This window comes from Lepus europaeus, chromosome 15, assembly GCF_033115175.1.
Source record: "Lepus europaeus isolate LE1 chromosome 15, mLepTim1.pri, whole genome shotgun sequence".
NCBI lineage: Eukaryota > Metazoa > Chordata > Mammalia > Lagomorpha > Leporidae > Lepus > Lepus europaeus.
In genome coordinates, this window is record NC_084841.1 from 59,576,925 (window position 1) to 59,603,701 (window position 26,777).

Consider the following 26,777-nt stretch of genomic DNA (forward strand, 5'->3'; position numbering starts at 1 on the left):
TTGTGACCTGAAACTTTTCCCACTACATCCTATTTGTTATTTTCTTCTGTGTTGCTCTGTAATTCATTTTTGCTTTTGTTAGAATACTACTGCATGGTTATACTACAAATTATTTTTGGGAATATTACTACTAACTTTGACCATTTTACATTTCTATGCATGTTCTCAAGGGCACAAAACATATTCCTTGCAAAGGCTTATCTGTAAATATGGAGTGGATTTGCTATGAGACATTAGTTTCTTCAAGTTTATTAGATAATGCCATTCTTTGTTCCAAAGTGGTTGTCCCAATTTCCATTTCCCCTAGTGGGGATTGTGAGACTTGGAGGGCTTGGTTAATCAATTAACTATAGTATTTTTCGTAGATTTTATTTTTCAAGCAACTTTAGGCTCCCAGCACACTTGAGTAGAAGATGCAGAGATTTCCTGTAGACCCTCTGCCCATTGCTGACACCTCCCCCCCGAACCGCCCAGGAGTGGCATATTTGTTATAATCAGTGAACCAACACAGGCCAGTGTATGGCTCAGTCTTCCAAGCTGAGATACAGCCAGACCTTGTGCAGGTGCCATAGCAGTAGACAAAGCCATGTTCCTTTAACAAGCAGACTGCTTGGCAGTCCCGCCTGTGCTGGTTCACACGCCCCGGAAGCGCCCCTGGTGTGTGCTGTGTTTCAGAGTCCCGCTCAGTCAAGTCAGGAGGCTGAGCACTCTTAGTAACCTTGGAGCTGTTTGGGGGCTCTTCAAAAAGTCCGTGGAAAATGGTGCATTCTGCCAAAAGTGAGCATGGATTCCAAAGTTTTTTGCACCAAAATGGGCTTACCTTTCCATTCCACTTTCCGTGACCCTTCCAAGATGTTCCCATGTTATAGAAGCTGATGCTTGGGAGGGCAAGAAGCGGGGACCTTGAGCTTCTTCCCGGTGTGGGGCTGGTGGGCCCTGTGGTGCTGTGATGGGGCTGGTGATGGAATGACCCGGACTGTTCAGTTCCTTTCTGCGTTGGGGTGTTTGTGCTCTCAGGATGGTACCGTGTTGCCCATTAGAGCAATTATTAGTAATTCTGTCTTAGTTGCATTAGGCTCAAACAACTGCTGGCGCCTACTAAACAGGAAAAGACACATCTAGTGAGCGACAAAGCCAGAGCAATTCGCTGCCATTAACCACCCACCTCCCCTCCCCCCACTGCTTTCCACAGTTTGTTTCCTGCTACTGTTAGAAAGGGGACACTCTGTGACAAGCAGAATGGCTTATATATGTCATGGTGCTTCCTGTTTCAAGCTGTTTGCCTTACTCTGCTCTCTGGGTTCCAGACAGAATGGGAACAGTCTTTCTTACAATAGTCTGATTGATTTTCATTTGTTTACTTTAAACATTAGAAGGTCCTGTCTTCCCCTGTCCTCCCTCCTCCCCCAGGAAGTGGTTGGAGAGAAAGAGACATTCAACAGGAAGTGATTCTATCCCCTATGTTCACTGGTCGTTCCTGTTGAATGAGATTTGAGGATGGAGGCAGAGGGGAGAACAGGGAGCTGGGACCAGCACAAGTCTGGAGAACTCTCCTGGTGGAGGACTCAGCACCCCCACACTGCTCTGGTCGATTAGATTGAATACAGCGAGCCACACCCCACTTTTCATGATCTACAGGGCATTGCACCAGACACTATAGGGAGTGCCCTTTAAATGGTGGGCACCCTGCTGTTCTTTGTCAGTGGCTTTGCTTAACAGAGAAGACAAAGGGTTTAGATATTCTGTTTGGATCGTCTTTTTCTTGGAAGAAGATTGCCATCTGAGCAGCCATGGGGGCCTTTCTCACCGTATTCTGGTGAGGGAATCCCTGACTTAGAAATTCCACCCTCCTGTCACTGTTTGGGGTCTCACTGTGCGCTGTCCGGGGGAGCATGAGCACCCGTGTGTGCTCATGTGCTTGTTTGCTTTGTTACATGATCCCCAGAACTCTCTTCCTGGTTGTTATTTAAAAAGGAAGAAAAGTGTAAATATTATCAAACACGGCCAGATGTTAAGAATAAAAACCCTACTTTAATCAAATAAGGGTAATGGTCAAAAACGTAAAGGAGAAAATAGTTAGAGATAAGTTCTGTCATATAGCCAACATGGCTTTTTTGATTTATGTTAGGATGAAAACGTCAAGTCTATTAATCAGATGTGTGTGCGTTTTGATATTTGGAATTTTAGATGTTGTTTTATGGGGGTGGGGGGGTGGGGGTACTGTGCTGTGTCACTAGGACACTAAACCTCTATAGAGAATCCAGTGGCATTTCATTGTGCTAAAGCCTAGTTTCCATATTTCCAGTATAAAGCCTTACACTCGTTGATCTAGATGCCGAAATAACATTGTAAGCCAATTAACAGTGTAAACTAGGCCAGTCTTCTCTCGCATTCATGTGCCATGGCATGTTTGCTTCTACTTGTTTCAACCTCCAGCTTTGCTGGATACAGGCTTCCCAACTGTCATTCATGGAGCTGACTTTATTGCCTGCCATGGGGCGAGAGGTCACCACCTACCGGAGCCTTGGTGGTGTCTGGAAGGGGAAGGGCAAGGTTGGAATGTGCTGAGACCCTGAAGTTTGGTTTAATGCAGGTGTTTTAATCCAGAGGGTTGGCAGCCCATGAGGGGACCTTGATGAGGATTGATTAAGGTTGTGATATAATTTAGGATGGGTTTGGGGCTTGAACTGTGATGAACAGTCATTTCCCTGGGCACAGTCTCTAGGAGCAGTGAGCCGATGCCAGTTTGGACAACGGAACGTAGCCGTCCTGTCAGGGTGGGCAGGAAGCAGCGTGAGGAAGTGGGCAGACTGTCCTCAGCTGGAAGGGTGTGGGCGAGATTGTAGCTTCTGCTCTCAGACTTTACTGAAGAGGCAATGAGGGACAGGCGTTCCCCAGGGCAGCTGCGGACGGCTGTTGAAAACGCACTTTCATAGGTACTCAGGAGGGAGAGAGCTATTGGCCGTTCATTCACTCACTCAGCAAGCAGATCATGATAGCGCACATGCATGTACTGGGCCGGCGATGGGGGATGGGAGACAAGCTCGCTCCTTGCTGGGCTTCCAATCCACAGTCGTGTCGTGTTGTCCAGGGCTCTCTCAGGTCACAAACTCAGGCAAAAACATGACCCAGTGGGAGGTTGCGTGTAGCTCAGATTCTTACTGGATGCTCATTGTAGAAGATTCCGAGTGCTGTGATTTTCATGTTTCACCTGCTAAAATTAGGCTTCTTTGAAGTTGTGTCTTGATGCTTGTGAGGTTCGTGGGCTTAGCTTTTTTTTTTTTTTTTGACAGGCAGAGTGGATAGTGAGAGAGAGAGAGACAGAGAGAAAGGTCTTCCTTTTGCCGTTGGTTCACCCTCCAATGGCCGCTGCGGCCGGCGCATCTCGCTGATCCGAAGCCAGGAGCCAGGTGCTTATCCTGGTCTGCCGTGCGGGTGCAGGGCCCCAGCACTTGGGCCATCCTCCACTGCCTTCCCAGGCCACAGCAGAGAGCTGGCCTGGAAGAGGGGCAACCGGGACAGAATCCGGCGCCCCGACCGGCACTAGAACCCGGTGTGCCGGCACCGCAAGGCAGAGGATTAGCCTGTTAAGCCACGGTGCCGGCCGGCTTAGCTTTTTTTAATGTGGGAAATTTATACTTTTGCATATTTACAATGTAAGGTGTATCATGGGCCAGCTGTGTTCCAGGCAGAAGCAATACAGGTGCACACACACTGTGCAAATTAGATAATTTAAACCTACACAAATAATTGAGATTTTAGCAGCCAGTTGCCATTCAAGTCCACGAGTACTGAATGGCTGTGCTACTGAGTTAGATATTCGGAATAAAATGCTCCAGGGACCCCTCAGCCTGCAGGATGACAGACAGGAAACAGTCATCCTGCAGAGCTGCAGATACCACAGTGGAGACCAAGACATTGGCCAAGCGGGAACCCTCTTTCTGGGAGTGTGCAATAAAGGATGGATCTCGTTTTTTTGTTTTTTAAAGATTTATTTATTTGAAAGGCAGAGTCAGTGAGAGAGGAAGAGGGACACACACACACAAACACACACACACACACAGAGAGAGAGAGAGAGAGAGAGAGAGAGAGGACGGTCTTCCATCTGCTGGTTGACTCTCCAAATGACTGCAATAACTGGAGCTTTGCCGATCTGAAGCCAGGAGCCAGGATTTTCTTCTGGGTCTCCCACACAGGTGCAGGGGCCCAAGTAATTTGGCCATCCTCTGCTGTTTTCCCAGGAGCATTAGCAGGGAGCTGGATAAGAAGTGGAGTAGCTGGGACTTGAACCAGCACCCATATGGGATGCTGGGCATTATAGACAGTGGCTTTACCTACTACGCCACAGCACTGGCCCTGGGCCTCGCTTTTTAAGCAGAACATTGGGGTGGCTCTGGCAATATTGAGAGGATCTTGGGGATCTACAGCACTGCTAGGAAGTCTGAGGAAGAGCATCGTCTCCGGTTTTCGAGCACCTGAGGCCCGGCGTGTCTTGTTGAGGGGAGCAGCTCTGGAGATGCAGGCTGCTTTGTGGACTTGACTTCTAAGAGCCTGCCCTGCCCAAGCAGCCGGATCTCCTTGAAGGACACCTTGTCTGTTTCCAAAGGATGGCCTTTCCCCTGCATGACTTGTGTGCACATTCAGTGACAGGTAACATGTGTGTGTGGTGTAGAGGGTGGAGAGAACCATGAACCAGAAGTTAGCAGAACTGGCTCCAGCACCTACTGGCTGCCCAATCTCGGACCAGGCACTTGATCTCTCTGTGCTTTACAATGAGGATTAGGCACTTTGTTGTTCCTGCTAGCTCTGCCATTCTTATTAGGCCTAACTACATTGTTTTCTGTGACTACAACATACAAACGAATTCTGTAAACGGAGGAACTAACATTGTGTGTTTCCCTTTTCTCTGCAGTGTCTCTGCACAGGGAGTCTCTCCTGCACTTGGCTGTGAGGTGGGGCCTGGCCAAGCTTTCCCAGTTCCTCCTGTGTCTCCCTGGGGGAGTCCAGGCCCTGGCTTTACCCAACGAAGAGGGGTCCACACCGTTAGACTTGGCTTCACAGGGTGGGCACTCCAAGCTGGTGGAAGATATCAAAAAGTGAGTCTAGCTACTTGGTCGTTTCTTAATCTTTTCTATAAAGTTGGCCAAGCATGATGAGAAAAAAAAGAAAATTACAAACCATAAGGTAGTTATGGTTTATATTTTCCTGTGAGTAGATACACAGATATATAAAACATACAGTACACAAAGACACAAACAGATATCCAAATATATTTGGTATTAACATTTTGTAGGAGAGGGATATGTAGTAAAAAGTTGTCTCGAAAGTTTCCATAGGGGGAGATGATGAACAAAAAGCAGGGGAAACAGTAGCTTACCCCTTCCTTATCTCTCAAGTCCCAGCTGTGTGTCACTTCCTCAGAGAGGCTGTGTTATGATTATAGTTAATTCACAGTGTTAATCATAATTTATGTTTTTATATATACATGATCATTTGTTTTCTATATGTCTCCCTCCTTAATCACTTGAGGGCTGGGATTATTTTTATCTTTCCCATGGCCCATATTTGTAGTATAATATCTGGCACATCATATTCATTGAGAGAATATAAATTTTTTTTGTTTAATCAATGAATAGCAAAAGTCTTGTAGACAGTGAGATTGACATTAGTATCTAGTGAAATAATGTAAAGGGAATACTTTGTAAATTCTGCAGTTCTCTATGTTGATGATGGCATCAATATTTCCAGTAAACAGCAAGCATATTGTTTATTACTGAGCATGGCTCATGGCTCTTAAGAAAGGAGGATTCAAAAAAAAAAAAGAAAGAGGATTCATATGTGGCAAAAATATATAAACATAAATGGGAAAGTACATTGAAAATTACAAAGGGCCACATAAATGTTAAATAGTATTAGAGTATTATTATGTATTCTATTTTTCATGTTTGGCTTGTAGAACTCAATAAAATTAATTTATGCCTACATGATTGTAAGTAGACATTAGAGTAGCAATCAGAACTTTCTCTAGTTTTCTTTTGCGTTTAATCAAGTGACTGTCAACCGAGGGGCAAGCCCATCTAAACAGATGGGCCTTTGGTCTAACATGAGCATGCTTTCTTAGCTAAAAAGGACCTAGCAAGAATGACTTGATTTAAATCCTTGATTTAGTCATTGTGGATGGTTCAGTGTTCTACTGAGGCCCCAACTTCTTCATCTTTTGGTAGTTTTGTTATCTTTTTACTGTGTCCAGGACCATAAGATAGTATGTGTCTGGAAAGTTTACATGTCTAATGTAATCTCATTCATGCACAAGATGAGAAGTAGGCTGAGCTAAATTCTGATTGTGTGATGGTCCTTCCACATTCTAAATTATCAACAATGATCTCATTGTTCGGGCCCAGCGTCCGTCACTTTGTGCCTTGTGGTCAGTACAGGGAGTTGTTGTGAGATGATTCTAGAGTCCTTGCCGGTAATTAGTGTCAAGCGCTTGGGGAGATTCCTCGAGCCTTACAGTACAGTTGCTCTTTGTGGATCTTTGTTCGTCTATATTGATGGAGATCACATCTGTGTCATTGGAGGTGGAATATATTTTTGTGAAGCGAGCACTCATTAACAGAATGAGGTCACGGTAGAGGAGAGAGGCTTGGAGCTATCTCTGGGATGTGAGGAAGCTGGAAACAGTCTGTTGAGGGTGACAGCATGTGAGGTGGGCTATTTTCTGGGGGCATTAATATTTTCCTCCTGAGGCTTCTTTATGGCTGCTGGTTCATGACTGAGGCCATCCAGAATATCATGACACTAGACAAGAAGCCTGCATAGAGCTAATAAATATGCAGTTCTTCTTTGCCAAGACAGAACAGAAAACAAGCTGATATTCAAGAATTTAGTTTGGGACTACTGTTCCTTTGTTTATGAGTGTATTCAAGAATATAACATGATCAAATTTATGCATGTTTTAATTTGCATGAGAAAGTGATTTCCTACACTGCTACCAGTGTATTATGAATAGCTCAGTTGTTTGTAACATCCAAGCCTCTCCATGCTCCCTGGAGATCATGTCTGTTTTCCACTGTAATCACCTAATAAGCTGTTGGCTGCCGGCTAATTTGTTGTACATGTGGCCCCAGGAAAGGACAAGGCATCTTTTTAGATTAAAAGGAGAAAGAAATATTCAGGTAAAGTACTATGTTTAAAAGTCAGAACTGTTTTACTATTTGTGTAGATCTTCAGAGTAGATGGTACATGTCGATGACTTTCCAATAGACGTTTTCTCTGGGTGGAAAAGGAAAGCTGGCCTTGTGAGTGTCTGCTCCCTTGATCTTACATATTTATTGCTTGTATGTCATTTTCAAGGAGGGTTTGCAGGCTGGGTTGGAGTCCTTGGGGCAGTGAGGGTGCTGGGATCCGGGTGGTGTCTCTGGCGGTGTCTGTGGACTGTGACTTGTGATGTTTCAGTTTTCAGGGCAGACCATCCCCAGGCTGCTCCCGAGTGCAGCTCAGTGAGGACGCCTCCCTGCAGTACGTTCACGCATCTGAGACACTGACCCTGACCTTCAACCACACAGCCGAGCACCTGCTGGAGGCAGATATCAAACTCTTCCGGAAATACTTCTGGGATAGAGCCTTTCTTGTCAAGGTTTGTGGCCAGTTACAGATGCACAGATCACGCATACTCCTCGAGAGAGTGCAGGCATCGATGTGTTGTCTGGGGAATATGGCTTTTGGGGGTAGTACCTTATTTTTTGTAATGAAACCTTGGGAGTCGTGGAATTGAAAACTGCGTTAGATCAGTAGGATGAAGATTATTATATATTTTGGCAGTGGGAAAAATCATAGTTGACATTATATTCTTGTTCCCTCCATTTGTAAGCCAGCCTTACCCGTGATTAGGTTTTAATACTCTACTACTGGATATTTCCTCTTGATTTATGGTGTATATTATCATTCTTATCTACAGCAGTTGCATTCATGGCCATTTCCATGTATAGCATCTACTCCTGAGCTTTCTCCTGGCTTAGACATGGTTAAGCATTTGTCCCAGCCTCCAGAGCCTTTTTCACTGGGGATAGGAAGAACCTGTTTCTTTCTCAGAGGCCTTTCTCCTCCTACCCTGGCACCAGTGCCAGCTCTGAGTGCTAGGTAGGCACTGCTCAGAAATCTGCAGCCCTTAAGAACAAGCAGCACCACACCCTGCTGCAGAAACCTGAGCTTGTCCCGCCGAGTCCTGGGGCTGTTCAGGCGGTCACATCCGGAAGCTGGGCCTGTTCGCAGTGGGGAAGATCCATGTTTTCATGCTGTGTTACAGTGGAGGCTGACAGCCTGAAAAATACTTCTGTACTTCATTTAGATGCCCAAACTAGAACGGTACTAGAAAATTAAATGGTGGGCGAAAATTTAACTTCATCTTTTGAACATTTTTAAGGTAACTCACAAGAAAGCCTTTTCTGTTAGAAGGCTGATAATTTAGTTCTTTTTTTTAAGATTTATTTATTTATTTTGAAATTCAGAGTTACACAGAGAGAGGAGAAGCAGAGAGAGAGAGAGAGAGAGAGAGAGAGAGGTCTTCCATCCGATGGTTCACTCCCTAATTGGCCGCAGCTGTGCCGATCCAAAGCCAGGAGGCAGGAGCTTCTTCTGGGTCTCCCACGTGGGTGCAGGGGCCCAAGGACTTGGGCCATCTTCTACTGCTTTCCCAGGCCATAGCAGAGAGCTGGGTCAGAAGAGGAGCAGCCGGGACTAGAACCAGCGCCCATATGGGATGCCGGCACTTCAGGCCAGGGCATTAACCCTCTGCGCCACAGCGTCGACCTGGTAATTTAGTTCTAAAACTGGGATAAAATTAATAAGGTAACTAGGAAATACATGTTTTCTAAAGTCACATCTAAAATAACTCATAAAACAGTAAATTTTAGTACATCCAACTTACAAACCTAAAATAGGATTTCCTAATTTTAAATTTTGTGTTATAATCAGGAGTCAGCAATGGGGCCGGCATTATGGCATAGTAGGTTAAACTAGCAACTGCAACGCTGGCATTCCACGTCAGAGCCCTGGTTGGAGGCCGGGCTGCTCCACTTCCAATCCAGCTCCCTGCTAACAAGCCTGGGAAGGCAGTGGAAGATGGCACAAGTGCTTGGCCTCCTGCCACCCACGTGAGAGACCCGGATGAATTCCTGGCTCCTGGTTTTGGCCTGGCCCAGACCTGGCCGTTGCAGCCATTTAGGGAGTGACTAGCAGGTAGAAAACTTCTGTGTCTCCTTCTGGCTCTCTGCATTTTAAATAAATAACATAAATCTTAAAAACAAAACAAAACACAGCAGGGACTGCCACTCTTCTCAGAGAGGCTTGGCAGCTTCCCTCATGGTAAGACATGCGGTTCAGGGTTAAGGCTGCTCCCAGTGACCATTGGGAGCAGGTGGCTGTCTTAGGCCTGGAGCCTGTATGGTGGCCTCTCTTCCAGCCCAGGTACTCTTGCTGCCAATTCCTGGGTACCTTCCAATGCAGACCTCCTCTGATCCACACTGATTACATCCTGGGCCCTAGAAGACAGCCCTGGGGTAGGGCTGGGGTGGGTGACAGCCTAGGGAGGGTGGCAGACCGAGCCCTCAGTGCCCTCTGCCCCTTTGTGACTCAGTAAATTGCGTGTGTTTTTATCTTCTGTTTGCTGCAGTCCCAGGGTGGGACATACTCTGAAATAGTCAAAGAGCGAGGCACTCAATGCTGTGGGTTTAATGGCATGCTCGGGGGGACTTAGGGGTCTGTGACAGGTTATCTGCCCAAGGATGCTGTTGGCGTATTTTGGAACATGTGCCGATGCATTTGTGGGCTGTTTGACCATGGGCACATCCACACGCGATTCTGTGTCTCTTCATACTTTCACTGGCCGTTCAGACAGTCCTGAGAGGGCAGCTCTTCTATGAATGTCGTAGGGAGGTTCATTCACCTCCTTAGCTTCAGCCAGGGACACCCCGCGCCAGCGTGGCCAGCCTGCAGCTCAAGCATCTGTTTCTGACCCCCTGGGGTGTGGTCTTGCCCCACATCTCGTGCCAGTGCCTTAGGGTGTGGTGGGAGTCTGCCCAGGAGGGCAGGTGTATAAACTGGCAGCCTTTCTGATTTCAGGATTCTCTATTCTTTCTCTCATTCATGCCTCACGTTCCTGAGCACCTTCTGGTTTGTGGGACCCGAGGACGTGATAATGGATTAGTGGCAGGGACAGTCTGCCCTCTGCCCTCTGGAGGTGCTGGCTGTGTGTTCTCAGCTCCTTCTACCCACCTGTCTTTTCCCCGACTTCCTATGTCTGAGGTGCCTGATGGTGATTTTTCTCTCCTTGTTGCCTGTCTAAAGCCTCAAGTGAATTTCAGTGATTTTTTCTTTCTTCCTTTTCTTAGGCTCTTGAACAAGAAGCCAGACGAGAGGACAGACCAACCATGCCCTCCGGTGCTGCAGAAACTGAAGAAGGTACATGTGTACCTGCCCCACTTAGGGATCCCCGGAGATGCTGAGACCAGTATGTTGTAGGTGGTGAAGCAGAGCAGGGACCAAGGGGCTCAGAGGCAGGGGACAGGGGTCATGGATCCTCTAAAGTATGCAAGGCAGCGTAGTGTTTACGAATTGCGTTTAGCAAGCACTCACTGGGTGCCGTGTGCCAGGCCTCGTTCAGCCGGGCACCGGGTCCTCTCGCCTTCCCGATCCTCAGAGTACTCTCCACAGCCGTAGAAATCACTCTCCTCCTTCCAGGGTTCAGGTTCTTCCTTCATTCGGCCCTTCAGTCGATCTCTGGTCCTTGAGCTTGTTTGACCTTTCTGGAGCTCCTGCTCTGAGCGGGGCCAGTGGCATTTAGATGGCGGCTCTGCAGATCACGGAGGTGTTTTTGTTGTCTGGAGAGTAGGGAGCACCACTGGCATACAGAGTTCCGGGCCAGTGATGTGGGCTGTTCTTCAGGGCACAGAACCATATCCTGAGGGCGATTACGAGACTGATTGCACACTCTGCTCACCGTGGGAGTTCATAGCAGAGAGAGGAGAGAGCAAGAGAGCTGTTTGCTGGTTGACTCCCCAGTGCCTGCAATGGTGGGTGCTAGATGCAGCCAAAGCTGTGGGCCAGGGACGTAGTCCATGTCTCCCACATGGGTGACAGGGAACCAACCCCCTGAACCATCATCTTGCTGCCTCCTGGGGTCTGCGATGGCGGGATGCCGGAATTGGGAGCTGGAGCTGAGCATTGTAGCCTAGGCACTTTGATACGGGATGGGGGTATCTTAATGGGCATCTTCATCCCAAGGCCAAAAAGCTCTCCCCTGGAGAGAGAGGCTTTGAGAGAGCTCATCGTCACTGTGCTGCACTTGGTGGCATGTGGAATCACAGCAGCGTATGTACGCAAGCAGGCGCTCTCCCCGCTGCTGTGCGCATGTAAGGCTGGTCCGTTACTGAGTCCTGGCCGTGAACATGGCTTTTTATTTATTTATTTATTTATTTATTTTATTTTTGATTTATTTATTGACATGCAGAGTGGATAGTGAGAGAGAGACAGAGAGAAGGGTCTTCCTTTGCCGTTGGTTCACCCTCCAATGGCCGCCTTGGCCGGTGCACCATGCTGATCCAAAGGCAGGAGCCAGGTGCTTCTCCTGGTCTCCCATGCGGGTGCAGGGCCCAAGGACTTGGGCCATCCTCCACTGCACTCCCGGGCCACAGCAGAGAGCTGGCCTGGAAGAGGGGCAACCGGGACAGAATCCGGCGCCCCGACCGGCACTAGAACCCGGTGTGCCGGCGCCGCAAGGCGGAGGATTAGCCTAGTGAGCCCCGGCACCGGCCAATACGGGCTTTTATCCTAGGAGCCATCATCACCTCTGTCTTTGCATATCCCCATACTTGCTGTGTGGCACGGATTCTGGGTGTGTTCTGTCTAAACCCAGCAGTTACAAAAACTGCCCCATCAGAGTGCTTAGGGCCAGGGTTTTGGATATTAAAATACTTAGCATTACCAACTGCTTTCCTTTTGCTCCATACTTGAGTTGAGCTTATTATATGATTTTTATTTTTTAAAGATGGAGATATATATATATATATATATATATATATATATATATATCTGGGGAGGATGAGTTGTGTTATCTCTTCATGTAGATTCAGTGTGGAGGAGGGGATATTGGGAAATATGCGACTGTAAAGGGACATTGATCTGACCATGCCCGAAACTGGGGTTAGGGAGGAAAAAATCAAAGAAGATCCTTATTCCTAAGCTCCCAGTGTTAATAGTTGGTTAATGCCGTGGATTCTGATTTTCACTGGCAACAGAACAGTTGCATTGTAAGTAATTTTTGAGTAGTATAGTCTTGAACTTTGCTCCTGTGCTTGTTAAGAAGTGGTTTTGGGGAAGGGAGATTTATGGCACATTGCTGGGAGGCTGTATGGTCCGGCACCGCGTACCTGCTCGTGACTTGGAGCCAGCCCGCCGAGCTTCTGCTACATGCACTGCACCTGCCAGGGCCTCAGGGAGTCGCTGCTCTCTGCTGTGGGTGCTGCTGCTGGCTCTGGGCGGGGAGCCACAGCCTGCTGGGCTGTTCAAGCAGGCAGGGCTTCACTTTACACTTTCTCTTGGTAGAACTGTAGGGCAAATGCCCTTTGGGGCTGGGACGCGGGGAACTCAGGCATCTCCTGAGCACTTGGCCCACATTTGCTGCTGCAACTGTAACCGATCAGGTTTCTTCCTTTGTGTGGCTGAGGAAAACTCAGGGCGAAATTTCTGGCCCACCAATTGTGAAAGCAGAGGGCACTCCTTGTTTGTTTGTTTTTTAGCTTTATTTTACAGGGAGAGAGAGGGAGAGAGAGAGAGGTCTTCCATCTGCTGGTTCACTCCCCAGTGGCTGCAATGGCCAGAGCTGGAGCAGTCCGAAGCCAGGAGTTTCTTCCGGGTCTCCTATATGGGTGCAGGAGCCCAAGAGTTTGGGCCATCCTCCGATGCTTTCTCAGGCTCATTAGCAGGGAGCTGGATTGGAAATGGAGCAGCCAGGACTCAAAGCAGCACCCATATGGGATGCTGGCGCTGCAGGCCAGGGCTTTAACCCACTGCACCACAGCACCAGCACTAGAGGGACTTCTGACTGCATTTTTATGTTACCCTTCTTTTGCTCTTAAAAAAAATCAACTCCTGATTTTTAAAATCATGTTGTGTATTTTTTTCCTTGTAATCCACCTTCAACTAATTTAGAGCAAAGTAAGGTCTCAATAAATGGTTAAATTCCAACTTCTTGTCTTTAAGGGACGTTCAGTTTATGGTTGGGGCAGAAAAACACACTCTCCCAGCACAGGGAGAGACACTCTCAAGGAGTCATTTGCAGGTATCACCACGAACATGTTGCAGACTTTGAGTCAAGTGGTCAGTGAGGGCTTCCTGGAGGGGGTGGCCCTGTGATCTGATGGGAGGAAAGGTTGGACTGTCAGCCGGTGGAGATACGTGCAGGACAGAGTTCTGATGCAGGCGGTGTGTTGGGAGAAGTACAGGTCAGTTTGCTGTCCTACTGTGTGTCTGTCTCTCTCTCCGTGTATGTGTGTTGTTGTCGGTGGTGGTGATGCCTGGAACACAGGCTGGAGAGGCAGACAGACTGGCAGGGCTGGTAGACGAGGCACAGGGCCAGGACTCCGCCCTGACAGCTCTGGGAGCTGCTTTCAGCAAATTAGATCAGGTCACTGTTGTAATAAGGTTGCCCTGGGGGTGCATGGAGCAGGCTTGGGGCCCCGGCCAGGGGGCTGCCGAAGTCCGGGCAGGCGGGGGCCTGTGCCAGAGCAGAGAGGTGAGGGAAGGGGAGCACTGGCCTGAGGGAGGCCCTGGTGAGCGTCTTGGTGACTCCTCCATCCTTGGGGTGTTCTTGGGTGTGACAGACCTTACAGGAAGCAGGATATGGCAAAACACGGTGCCTGGTTTTAGACAGTTGAGTTGGATGGGTCACGAGACAGCTAGCTGCCTGTTGGCCTGAAGTCACTTAACCAATAAGCAAAAGAATTTGGAGGGAAACCAGGCCCTCCAACTCCAAATAATTACCGTGTGTGCTTTATGGACCTTATCTAGATAATGCTTTCTGTCTGCCTGCCCTTGGAGGAATGGCGACACCCTGTGCACATTCCAGCAGGGGGCAGTGTTCAGACAGAGTGAAAATAGTTTGTGCCCATTCAGGTGCCTGGGGGAGACTCTTGGAAAAACAAGACATATATATATATATATATATATATATATATATATATATATATATATAACAAGACTATATAACAAGATATATATATATATATAAAACAAGACTATATAACAAGATATATATATAACAAGACATATATATATAAGACTTTTATATATATATATATAAAGCTGTATTTATTTATTTATTTGAAAGGCAGAGTTAGAGAGAGGGAGAGAGAGAGAGAAAGAGAAAGAGAAATACACACAGAGAGATCTATCTGCTGGTTCACTCCCCAAATGGCAGCAATGGCTGGGGCTGGGCCAGGCAGAAGCCAGGAGCCTGGAGCTTCTTCTGAGTCACCCACATGGGTATAGGGGCCCAAAGACTTGGGCCATCTTCTGCTGCTTTCCCAGGTACATTAGCAGGGAGTTGGATAGGTAGTGGAGCAGCCGGGACTCAAACCTGCATCCATATGGGATGCTGGTATTATAGGCAGTGGTATAACTCATTACACCACACTGGCCCCAAACAAAACTTCTGAACAAAACCTTCATTTTAAAAATTTTTTTTGACCCCAAAACAAACTTTCTCTTTGGGATTAACTAGAATCTTCTTAGCAAATCATGCTTTTGTGTTTTCCTGAGGAGCAGCGAGTAGAGGGGAACCCTAAGCTCGTATCATTGCTGTCCGTGATTACAAGACTAGAGTAGCTTTGGCCTGGAGGTTAACTTTGCTGTCTCCAAGAATGTGATGCTTGCTTTTGTTATTGCCAGTGGACCAATTATGTTCCCGTAATTTCACGATTGTGATTATAATTTCAGAATCATGAGAAGATATCCCCAATGAAATAAGTGGCTGAAAACATCTCATTTTTAATATGCTCAGATTAATAAGCTAATTAATAATAATTATTAATCCACAAACTAGCTCCGGTTCCCTCCTTGCCCCCTTGTCCTTGTCTGATCTCGCTCATCTCTCACTGTTCCTCAAGAGCCTTGTGAAGAGCAGCAGTCTTAGAAGCTGTTCTGAGCAACGTGAATTCTTTGTACTTAAGTAGAACACACAGCTCACGAAACGCCTGCAGCCCCGGATGAGGGCCAGAATGCTCTTCGTGTCTTGTAGGTTCTAGCGGGTCAGAACAAGCCAGGAAGCCATGCTGCCTGTCCATCTAACTGTTCCCACACAGCTGAGCCTGAGAACCCCTCTGTGCGCATCTCGGTGCCTCCTGGAAGGGGCCTGCTGGTGCTTGTCCGCATCTCTGCTGAGCCTCCCCTCTCGGCGCCCTGTTCTCGCCACCCACGCAGGCAGTCATGTCACCCTGGGAATTCTCAGCCGAGCACGCTGGCTGCTGGCGTGTGGCTGCAAGATGCGGCTGTTCTTCTCCTGACGGTCAGGGCTTGAGACAGACGAACAGCTTGAAACAGAGCTCATCTGAAATCATTTTCCCTCAACCACTGGAGAGCGGCAGTCCCAACACAGAGCCTCTGCTACAGAGAACGAGCTGGGACAACTTTGGTGTCCATTACTGTGTTATCTTGTTCCCCACCGACGATTGCACAGGCGTAGGGATTGCAAAGGAGGGTGTGTGACGTCGTGTCTGTCAGGGCCAAGACAGCAGTGCCCACAGGCGCAAGGCCTCTGTGCAAGGCAGGAGAGGCCTTGGGACCCAGCACAAGACAGGCAGGGCAGGCGGACATGGCTGCCGTCCTTGTCCCATGTTCAGTAAATAGTGTTTGACGGCCCCCTTTATCCCAGGCTCTGTGCTGGGCACTGGTGATACAGCAGCAACCAAACCCAAACCCCAAACCAAAACAAACAGGCAGGAAACAAAGGGCCCCAGCATGCAAGAAGTTCACTGTCACTTGGTGTCACTCAGGCACTGGTTGGCGCCTGCTGTGTGCCAGGCACTGTCTTGGGCTCTGGGCAGGCACCATGAGCCGGTAGGCTGTGCACTGTTGGAGTGCTCACACCACTGGAGGTGGGGAAGGCCATTTCTGGGAGTCGGGAATCAAACTTTCCCACCTGGGCATGAGGCGGTGGCAGCCCAGAGAGGTTCTGGGACTCCTCTAGGTCCTCTAGGGGTAGCACAGCTTGCCCAGGCAGTCGGAACTCAGGTAAGTCTGCTCTCTGACCACCCGTGCTAAAATGTCCCAGCTCGTCCTCCAGCAGAGGCTCTGTCTGCCCTGGGTTGGGACTGCCTCCCTAGACTCGTCTCCCGTCTTTGTGTGAGGGAAAATGACTTCGGGTGAGCTCTGTTCCAAGCTGTTCATCTGTCTCAAGCCCTGACGATTGGGAGAAGAACAGCTGTGTCTTGCAGCCACATGCCAGCAGCAGGTGCACCCAGCTGAGAACTCAGCTCGGCTGTGCGCCAGCTTTTGAGCATCCTGCGAGCGACTTGGCTGTATGGAGGCAGGGTAGGGGTAGAAGCTGAGGATATCCTTGAATCCCTCCTTCATAATGAGATGGAAATGAGGAAGCACAGAGGCAGCACCCCGGCCCAGCATCCAACATAGTGGCTGCTTAGCAAAGGGCGTCTAATCGGGAGACCGAGCTCTGTAACGTGTGCCAATGGTGATTGCAAGGGAAAGATGTGTTCTCAGACACCAGGACCTGAGGGTTCGTGGCTGTAGTGACCAGTGGTGAGCACAATTCAGCCCTTCTCTCTGTGCTTCCGTTTGGGACACGTAGAGGGAGTTGTGTGGTCGGTTCTTCTCAGAGGTGTTCCTGGGAAAACAAGAGGGCGTTGATCCACACGCAGGTTCCTCCCCTGGCAGATTTCGTTTGAAGCGCTCTGACTCGAGGGCTTTTTTAGGAGCACTGTTGCACATGGCTCGGATATCTTATCAAGGCAGAGGTCCTTTCGCGGGGACAGCTACCTGCTGAGGGGCTGGAGCAATGGGACAGCAGTGCGGGAGGCTGCTCCATGCGGTGGTGAGTCATCCGGCACACAGCTCTGTCCCAACCCTTGTGTGGACACTGCGTCCAAGGACTCGGTTAGCACTGCTCACCTGCAGGTAAGGTGTTTTGGCATTTTCAACACAATTAAAAAGCCAGGCACAGAAAGAGAAGTATGTCGTGATCGCCTTTGTGGAAGAAGAGAGCGGAACAGTGATTACTGGAGGCTGGGAACCGGGAGAGGGTGGGATTTGGAGTGAGGCTGGGAGGCAGGTACCTCCACCGAACACACAGCAAGGTCATTGGTGCTTACAGCACCTTATCATACATTTTATTGAGAAACAGGACGTTTAAAGCGATGGAAATCCTAATTACCTTGCTTTGATCATCACACACTGTGTACCTGCACTGAATTTCCACACGGAACCTTACAACTACGTGCAGTGATCGCGTCAGTGCTATGGTGTGCTGGACTCATCCAGACATTGAAACCGTGACGTCCTAAGCTGGTGGTGTTGAGCCAGCGGGGGGTCCTTCGGTCTCTGGGGACTTGCCTTGGAAGCCAGTCCTGGCAGGACAGCTGGTTATAGACATTGAGTTGGGCCCAGCTGCTGTCTGCTCCCTGGCTTGCGATGTGTTCCTCCTCATTGGCCTCCCTCTCCAGACACTGCTGTGTGCCAGGCACTGGGACCACCTGACCCTGGACTTGAACCTCCAAACCGTGAGTTAAATCAGTCTTTCCTAAGTTAGTAGTGTGTGTTGGGTCCTTTGTTATAGTGATGAAAAGCTAATACAATGCCAATTTTTTGAAATTAAAAAAACAAAACAGGGGGACGTGTGGCTCCCAGCCCCAGGAAATGACATGTGTTGTTCCCATCATTCTGTAGAGCAGTTCAGCCTTTTCCGTGTTTTCTCTGGAGACTGAAGGTACCAGTGCTCCCCCTCCTTCCCACAGAGAAGAAATTCTGCCAAGGATATCAAGATAGGATATCAAGCTGATATGATGCTCAGTTCGTATATTATCGTAGTAATGTTCGCGTTCTCTCACTCGTAATAAAATTCTCCATCTCGCCCGGCTTATCAGAATTAAAGAACCATCATTTGAGCTGGGGAGAAATCCAATTCTGCCTTTGAGCTTAGGACTCAGAGGCTCCTTAGAACTCAGCCAGATGCAGCAAATTGGTTTCCCCTCTGCGATGGATACTTTGTTTGGGCTGGGTGGAGTTAGTGGGCCAGCAGAGAAGAGACAAATGTTAAATTCAACTAATTGAGTCGTTGCTTGAATTGAAATAGAATCTAAGTTTGAAGTCTTGGGGAAATAAAAGTAGTCCCTGGAGAAAATTGGATTTTGTTTCTGTGTTTGAAACACGGCTTGCTGTATTTAAGCAGCTGATTAAATTAGGGAGATTATTCCCCGACTTCACTTTGAAATAGAATGACTTAGAGCTTCTGCTTAATTGAAATTGCAACCAAATTTGGGGCTGAGGGTGTCTTTTCCCCCCATGACTGAATTCTTCTGAGATTTTAGGGTTGGGGATATTGCACAGGAGATGTAAAAAAATCTATATTATAAAAATAGATTAAACGTAGTTACACGAACCAGCAGTTCCCAGGGAGATGGAAACACAGGCACACAAAAGCTTGTATGTGGGTGTTCATTTCAGCATTATTCACAGTGGACAGGGGGAACAACCCACATGTGCATCAGCTGAGGAATGGGAGATATATACCCATATGTGTATATGCATGTGTCTCACATATATCACACATGTATAGATATGTATACATGTAAATGTGAAAGAAAGCGGTTATAAAGGACCATAAATTATGTGATTCCATTTGGATGAACTGTCCAGAAGGCAAATCCATTGAGATTGAGTGTGGATGAGTTCTTCCCTAGGGCTGGGGTGGAGGAGGTGTGATGGCCGGGGAGAAATGGGGGGGGGTTTGCTCATGGATGTGCAATTTCTTTGCACGATGAAAATGCTCTCAAGTTGATTGTGGTGGTGGTTACACAGCTGTGAATACCCTAAACTTAACTGCCTTGGGCACTTTAAGTGAGTGAATTGTATGGTATGGGATGTATACCTCAACAAAGGGGTATATATATATATATATATAAACATCTGTATGTATTTATATGCCCAGCTGGAAGTGTGTGTGTGTGTGTGTGTGAAAGAGAGAGAGAGAGAGAGAGAGAGAGAGATCACCAAATTTCATGGTGGTTATACGGATATTTTCTCTTAGTCCTTTTCACTTGTTTTTGAACAATTTTGTGGGTCAAAAGAAGTATGGGCGCTTCAAAAGCAGGTGTCTTAAATTCTTTCTGGACTACTACAGAGCACACATGTAAAAAGAATCCCCCAAGGAGCACCTTTGGGAGTCGCCCGAGGGCAGGAGTGTGGGTGTCAGCTCCTGCCTCGGTGAAGGGGCGGGCCCTGGAGGACCGGCCCATTTGGCTGTAGCCCTGGGTGCCTCGTGATTTCTCCCTGCCCGTGTTGACCCTGGGCAGGCAAGTGAACGCTCGTATCAGCCTTCCCACCGTGGAGACGAAAGGAGTGATTAGGGTACTGGAACAAGTGTTCCAAGTGGTGCACTGGTCTCTGACTTAGGAGTGACAGGCAGCTTCTCAAGTGCGTTCCCATGCGCAGCAGCGGTCAGGTGTGTGTGCACCCTGGGACCCAACGGCGCAGCGGTGTCCACAGGGGAGGTACTGCGTGGTGAAACCCCAATGCACACTGGGGACAGAAGGTGACTCTCAGGCTGAGAGAGCTGGACGGAGGGGAGGAAACCAGGGGAGAGCCTTCCTCTGCCTGCTCCATCTGGCAGTTCGGAAGCTGTGTTGACCAGGGTGTCTGAATTGGTAACGCAAACAAGGAAACAGCTTAGTCTTCCTGTCCCTGTGTGCACTCTGTGTGCTGTGGGCCTCCGGCAGTGGGTGGAGAGGAGCGGCCGCTGCGGGAGCGGCTTTGTGGCAGAGGCTGGGGGTGCAAGCGCTGGTTGCAGCACTCGGAAAAGGCTGCATTCAAAGCCATGAAGCACCTGCAGTGTGTTGCCAGGGGCAGGCTTGGGGCTGTCGCCTGTTGCCATCAGGGGGGTGTTTGGTATTTGTGAGGTGGTCCCAGTGGAGTGAGAGCACGGCCATGTGGGTCTAAGCTAGGTGTGGACTCAGCTGTGGACAGGGAGACCTGCAAGCCCGTGGTGTGAGCTGGCTGCCTCTGGTTAGGATTCGTCCCTCCTCCTTCCTGGGGACAGCAGCCAGGTGACAGCTAACGGAGAACGCGGGGGGCCTGTATTTTTGATGTGAACTTTCCCCTCGGTTTCCTGTAGTCCCTGTGGTCCCTACTGGGCCAAAGGAGACAGTGAGACTTGTGCAAAGGGTTGAGATCTTTTGCGCAAATGTGCTTCTTAATAACACAGTGGTATTAATCTTATGGCTCCTTCACCCTGTATTTCAAACCCTGTGGCTGGTAGAGTGTCACCAGGGAACATATGTCTTAGAGGTTGTCTCTTGTTCCATGATGGTGTGGCAATAAAGAGAACACGTTTATCAAGTTCGGTAAGCCCGATTTGCAGGGAGTCAGCCTCACTTCTGGGTGGGCCTTTAAAAGACACTGCTAGAGTTACTGACACCATTATCTGCTGGGGGTTGCTATAGCAATGCGTGGTTTGATTGCACTGTGCAATTGGTGCCACAGTGGGTAGTGTAAAAGGATCCTACTCCCTGAGCACAAACTCTCCCAGAGCAATTTAATTAAACTCCAGCAGAATGAATGCCAAATTCTTTGAAAGCTCGAAGATACGGCTCTGTGTAGTCCTAGATTAACCAAAGATAGGTTTTTGTCCTGAATCTGCACTTGGTCATAAATATTTGATCCAGTCTTCATCCAAAAATCCCTGAAGTTTGCAAGTTATATTTTAAGTGAAGAAGCATAATTTTTATGAAGACTATTCTAATGCAGTCTGTGGTATTTTAAAGTGAAAAACTCATAGTGGGCTACGAGGAGAAGTGTAGGTAGCTATGGCATTGTACAACGACTAGCTCACAGGTGTCTCCTGTGTGTGTGTGTGTGTGTGTGTGGCGAGGGGTGGAAGTTGGACTACAACACACTGCCAGGTCTGATCACAGCCTTGCTATCAAAACTGCACTGAGGTGACAGCGCCCTTTCCATTAGCAATCTCCTCCAAAATGTGCGCCATTTTCCTGATAAATGCTGAATTACAGGGTTCTTTAGACACGCAGTAATTACTTAGGTGCTTATGGTCTTTTGTAATGGACCAAGGTGATACCGGCTGCAGATGTACCTATTGAAACTTTGATTCTGGATAACTCCTCCTCCTCCTCTTCCCCCTCCCCCCTCTTCTTTCTTCTTCTTTTTATATTTTTAACATTTTGGTGGTATTTTTCCCCTTTCATTCCAATTTTTAGAGTTTAGGAATGTGAGTTTCAAAGACAAACCAAACCCAATATTTTGTGTGCCTGAAATGTGGCAGACTGCATGGTGGGTTCTGTGTGTCAGATTTTAGCATCTATGCGGTGGAAACCAAGCTTTGTTTTAACCTAGTTTTTGGATTTTGAAGCTTAAAAGGCAGGCTGTTGAAGGATGAAATTCACCTGTTGAGGTTCGGGTCTCTGGCAAGGCTGCTCCCGCAAATGGGACTCTGCTGCCACCTGGAGGTCCTGTGTGGGTTGTGCAGGGATCCAGAGAGCTCAGGCTGGGTGTCAATTTTGCCTTTGGTTCCCTGCTGAGGTCAGTTGATGCCAGCACTCAAAACTGAAGTTACTGCTTTTTAAATCTTTGATGCAGAAGCTAATGTGAGTTACTAATTCAAGAGCAGTGCTATGGCTATGGAGTGCAAGTAGGATTACTTGCTCGATATCAGATTGGGAGTTACCTGAGTAGATTTTTACAAACACACACCAGGTGAGATTGCTGGCTTCTCCGCTCCTCCTTGACTTACTCCATCTTTATTATTGGCCATCCTTGCTACAATGTGTCATGGACAGCCATGTAAATGAGTACCTTATACTTTTCCTAAGCAGAAACATGGATAAAAACTCCCGGAACTGTTGCTCTGCAATAAAGAACTTCATTAAATCCACCTGGAGGGTGGAAGCATTAGGGAACTTAAATTAGTAGGGTTGTGGCCTAGGGGATAAAGCCACTGCCAGCAGTGCCAGCATCCCATATGAGCACCAGTCCGAGTCCAGGCTGCTCCACTTCCGATCCTGCTCCCTGCTATGGCCTGGGAAAGCAGTAGAAGATGGCCCAAGTCCTTGGGCCCCTGTGTCCATGCGGGGGACCCAGAGAAAGCTCTTGGCTCCTGGCTCAGCCTGGGCCATTGTGGCCACTTGGGGAGCGAACTAGCAGATGGAAGAGCTATCTCTCTCTCTCTGTCTCTCTCTTTCTCTCTCTCACTGTAACTCATAAATCTTTAGAAGAATTAGTAGGACTGGCAAAGTAGAGCAGAGAGTCTATAAACCCATCCAGTAGGGCCGTGGGGTCAGGGACACGGAGCTCCCAGGAGCGCCCAGGTGTTGTGTATTCATTCACGTTCAGGGTCAGTATCTTCACTTTCATTGCTCCAGGCCCAAACCTGCTCTCAGTGGTGGTTGTTTCAGTAGCAGTGGCTCATGGGTGACTGAGCGTTTGGGAAGAGAACCCATCCGTCAGACGAGGGAGAAACTGCCCCCTTCAGTGGCCCTTCCTGCTCATCTCATAACGTCCTCAGCACTCGTGTCTCCAGGAAAGCCTTCACTCAAAGAACACCTGCTATGCCAGGGGCTGGTCAGTGCCCAGTCTGAGCCTCCTCTCCCCACTTACCCTGCCCCACGACCTGGCTCCTTCCCATGCAGAGGGCTCTGGGTGGGGGTAGAGGAGGGTTCTGGACTTTCCCTGATGTGCCAGGCAAAGCCAACCTATTCTAGAAAGAATGGCGCTCTTTGGAGAGGAACTGAAATCTGTGGTATTGGAAGAATAAGGTGCGTGGGCTTTGTTCAAAGTGGGCGTGGTCACATCTCCACCCACTCTTTGGAGAGCCTGTGGTGGCGAGTGGCCCTGACTGGGGTCCAGGGCATGCAGGATTGCCTGTGAGCACTCCTGGGTGTGTTCTCACTCGGTCTGCATACCTGGCAGCAGAGCGTGGGCAGCCCCGTGATCAGGTGCTTGGGAGTGGGTTCCTGAGAACCTGATCTAAAGACCTGGTGCAGAGAGGACAGCCCTGGATGCCCACTGGTGCCAGACCCCTTGGCCCACGGTGGCTGCTTTGAAAACACAAGCTCCCATCAGCGGATCCTGATGAGAATGATTGCTTTTGCAGAGCTTAAGCACGTGGGGTCCCATGGACTGTTGCCTTCCAAGGACAACGTCAAGGTAATGGTTCCCCATCTTGCTTCTTTCTCGGTACTTCTCTGCAGAGTTAGAGTAGAAGTGAAGATCTAGTGGTGACAAATTAAAAAAAAAAAAAAAAAAAAAAAAAAAAAAAACCACAGAAAAGCAGATAAGTCCCAAGGTACATTCAGAATACCTGAGATCCAGGATCAGATTATCAGCCTCTGCTTTTTTTTTTTTTTTTAAAGATTTACTTATTTATTTGAAAGGCAGAGTCACAGAGAGGCAGAGACAAATAGAGAGAGAGAGAGAGAGAGAGAGGTCTTCCTTCCATTGGTTCACTCCCTAGAGGGCTTCAATGGCCAGAGCTGAGCCTATCTGAAGCCAGGAGCCAGGAGCTTTTTCTAGGTCTCCCACATAGATGCAGGGGCCCAAGGACCCAGGCCATCCTCTGCTGCTTTCCCAGGCCACAGCAGAGAGCTGGATGGGAACTGGAGCAGCCGGGACATGAACTGCCCGTATGGGATACCAACACTGCAGGCGGCAGCTTTACCTGCTACGTCACAGCACTGGCCCCCCCCCCCCTTTTTTTTTATGAACAAACCCAGCTCCATCTGAGCTCTTGGGGATGCAAGATGGGTGATACAGATACATTTTCCAAGACAGAGTTGTGCTTGCAGTTTGACATCTATGGGGGTCGCCCATCAGTGGGATTACCGGAGAATCTGGGAGATGCTCTCTGGGAAGAATTAGCCCGTGGCCAGCCTTCAGCTGTGTTGCTGATTGCACTGGGCCAGATCCCTCCCTTTGTGTTAGCTCTTAGTGACACAGCAGTGGAGGGTAAGAGTAGTTTTCTGGTTACAAGATGTGCTTGTCTCGTTCATAAAAATAAAGGAAAAAGCAGAAGTGTAGTGTAAAAATAACCAAGACAGCCCACCACTGCCCAGGACTTTATTTCAGGGCATCAGCAGCCTGGAGGGGCAGCTGAGTGGACACGAAGACCAGGACAACCTCGACGTGGGTACGCGCTGCTCCCAGCTTATCCTGCACTCATGAGGAAGTCATGGCCCCAGTGGGCATGAGGGACGGAAAACTATTTTATTACTTTTTAGTACTCATAGAATTTATTTTTTTGAGATAATGTATTTTTTTAAAAGAGTTATTTATTTATTTGAAAGGCAGAGTTACAGAGAGGCAGAGACAGAGAGAGAGAGAGAGAGGTCTTCCATCCGCTGGTTCACTCCCCAAATGGCCAGAGTGGCCAGCGCTGAGCCATTCTGAAGCAAAGAGCCAGGAGTTTCCTCTGTGTCTTCCACGTGGGTGCTGGGGCCCAAGCACTTGGGCCATCTTCCACTGCTTTCCCAGGCCACAGCAGAGAGCTGGATCGGAAGTGGAGCAGCCAAGTCTCAAACCGGCACCCATATAGGATGCCAGCAAGACAGTTAACCCACTATGCCACAGCGCTGGCCCTGAGATAATATTTTTAATTTATATTATAGTCAAAGGCTCATTGGCTCCACTAAATAAAGAGTTCAACAAATAAAAAGTAAGAAAACAGGAGTCCAGCAGGAAAACAGGCAAGGCTATCAACAATAATCAAGTGAAAAGGTGTTCAGTTTCACTTATAGAAAGTAAATTTAAGTTTTTAAAAGGCTTATTTATTTATTTGAGAGATAGTTACAGAGAGAGGGAGAGACGGGGGAGGGGGGGTCTTCCATCCGCTGGTTCACTCCCCAAATGACCACAATGGCTGGAGCTGGGCCAATCCAGGATCCAGGAGCTTCTTCCAGGTCTCCCACATGGGTACAGAGGCCGAAGCACTTGGACCAGATTCCACTGTTTTCCCAGGCCATCACCAGGGAGCTGGATCGGAAGTGGGGCAGCCAGGACATGAACTGGCCCTCATATGGGATGCCGGTACTGTAGGCAAAGGTTTAACCTACTTCACCACAGCGGCGGCCCCTAAAACGTTATAATATGCAATATTCCTTTCTGGGAACCTGGTCTGCTTCTCAGAACCCACTCAAGTAGCATTTTCTTTAGCATCAGCTATGGTAGCGTGGCTTCAAGGATCGGGGCTCCACTGACAATCTAAGAAACAAAACAAGGCATCGGCGCTTTTTCCGAGCCATTTCACGGCAGGCCAGACCCTGCCTGGGACTCTTACCCAGTTGCCTTGTTGTTCCTGGGAAGCAGACACTGCCAGGTCCGGTTTCAGGTGAAGCAGCTGAGCCTCCCTGGAGAGGAAGTGGCTGTGACCTTGATGTTTAGAGCTTCTTGGTGAGCGGCTCTAGGCTCCCCTTGCTTGCCACCACCCCCACCTCATACCCACAAGACATCCCCAGAGCTGAGCCAATGTGCTCTACCCCATTTTGCTCCCAGACCGGGGGAAATCTCATCTGTTCTAGTTCCCAGCTCTGTGAGGAAGCTCCCGCCAGCCTCTCCCACTGCATTTTCTGTTTCTGCTTTTAGTTAGTGCTCACGGGGCCCCAGCCTCGAGTCACGAGGCAGTGCGCAGTGTACAGTGAAGTTCCTGGGGTGGAGGACACAGCGGGGCCACCAGCAGGTGCCTGCGTTGGGCACCTGGTTGGTCTGTGGAGCCTGCTGCGACTGGAAAGCAGGAAGCAGATGGGCCCGAATCCTCTCGGTTGGTTTCTTGGGGTTCAGTGACACAGAGGTAGCTCAGCCCCCCTAGAAGGCACATGTGAGCAAAGCTGTCCTTGGAGTTGCAGGCGTGAGCTGCCGGCCAAGTGCTCAGGCCCGATGTAAAATCAGGAAAAGCCCTTGCGGCGCCGGCACACCGGGTTCTAGTCCCGGTTGGGGCACCGGATTCTATCCAGGTTGCCCCTCTTCCAGGCCAGCTCTCTGCTATGGCCCGGGAAGGCAGTGGAGGATGGCCCAAGTGCTTGGGCCCTGGAACCCCTGGGAGACCAGGAGAAGCACCTGGCTCCTGGCTTCGGATCAGCGAGATGCGCCGGCCACAGCGGCCACTGGAGGGTGAACCAGCGGCAAAAAGGAAGACCTTTCTCTCTGTGTCTCTCTCTCTATCCACTCTGCCTGTCAAAATAAATAAATAAATAAATAAATAAATAAATAAATAAATAAATAAATAAATCAGGAAAAGCTCAGACAGTGCCGAGGGGAGCTTAGCAGCGAAGGTGGGTGACCCACGGAGGCACTGGGAGCCCACTGGTGCGGGGGCTCCCTGGTAGCCAGGCTCCCATTGTTGTGCTTGGCAGGCACCCAGTAGAGCATGGACAGCAGGTTGGAAACAGTGCAGCACAGTACAGGGGAGGGGGGCAGTGTGTCGCCTGTCGCCTGGCCACCAGCCAGCGGAGGGAGTGCTGAGATGGGACAAAAACTTCGACCTGCACCTGCAG

At 48.9% G+C, this 26,777-nt stretch overlaps 1 protein-coding gene across 1 annotated transcript in view; it reads left to right on the plus strand.

The window, feature by feature from the left end:
• ARHGEF28 (Rho guanine nucleotide exchange factor 28) overlaps positions 1-26,777 on the plus strand; it is a 330,489-nt gene that overhangs the window by 147,642 nt on the left and 156,070 nt on the right. Inside the window, 3 exon segments of the mRNA XM_062212247.1 lie at positions 4,913-5,096; positions 7,456-7,636; positions 10,389-10,458. Of these exon segments, the coding sequence (XP_062068231.1) occupies positions 4,913-5,096; positions 7,456-7,636; positions 10,389-10,458 (435 nt within the window).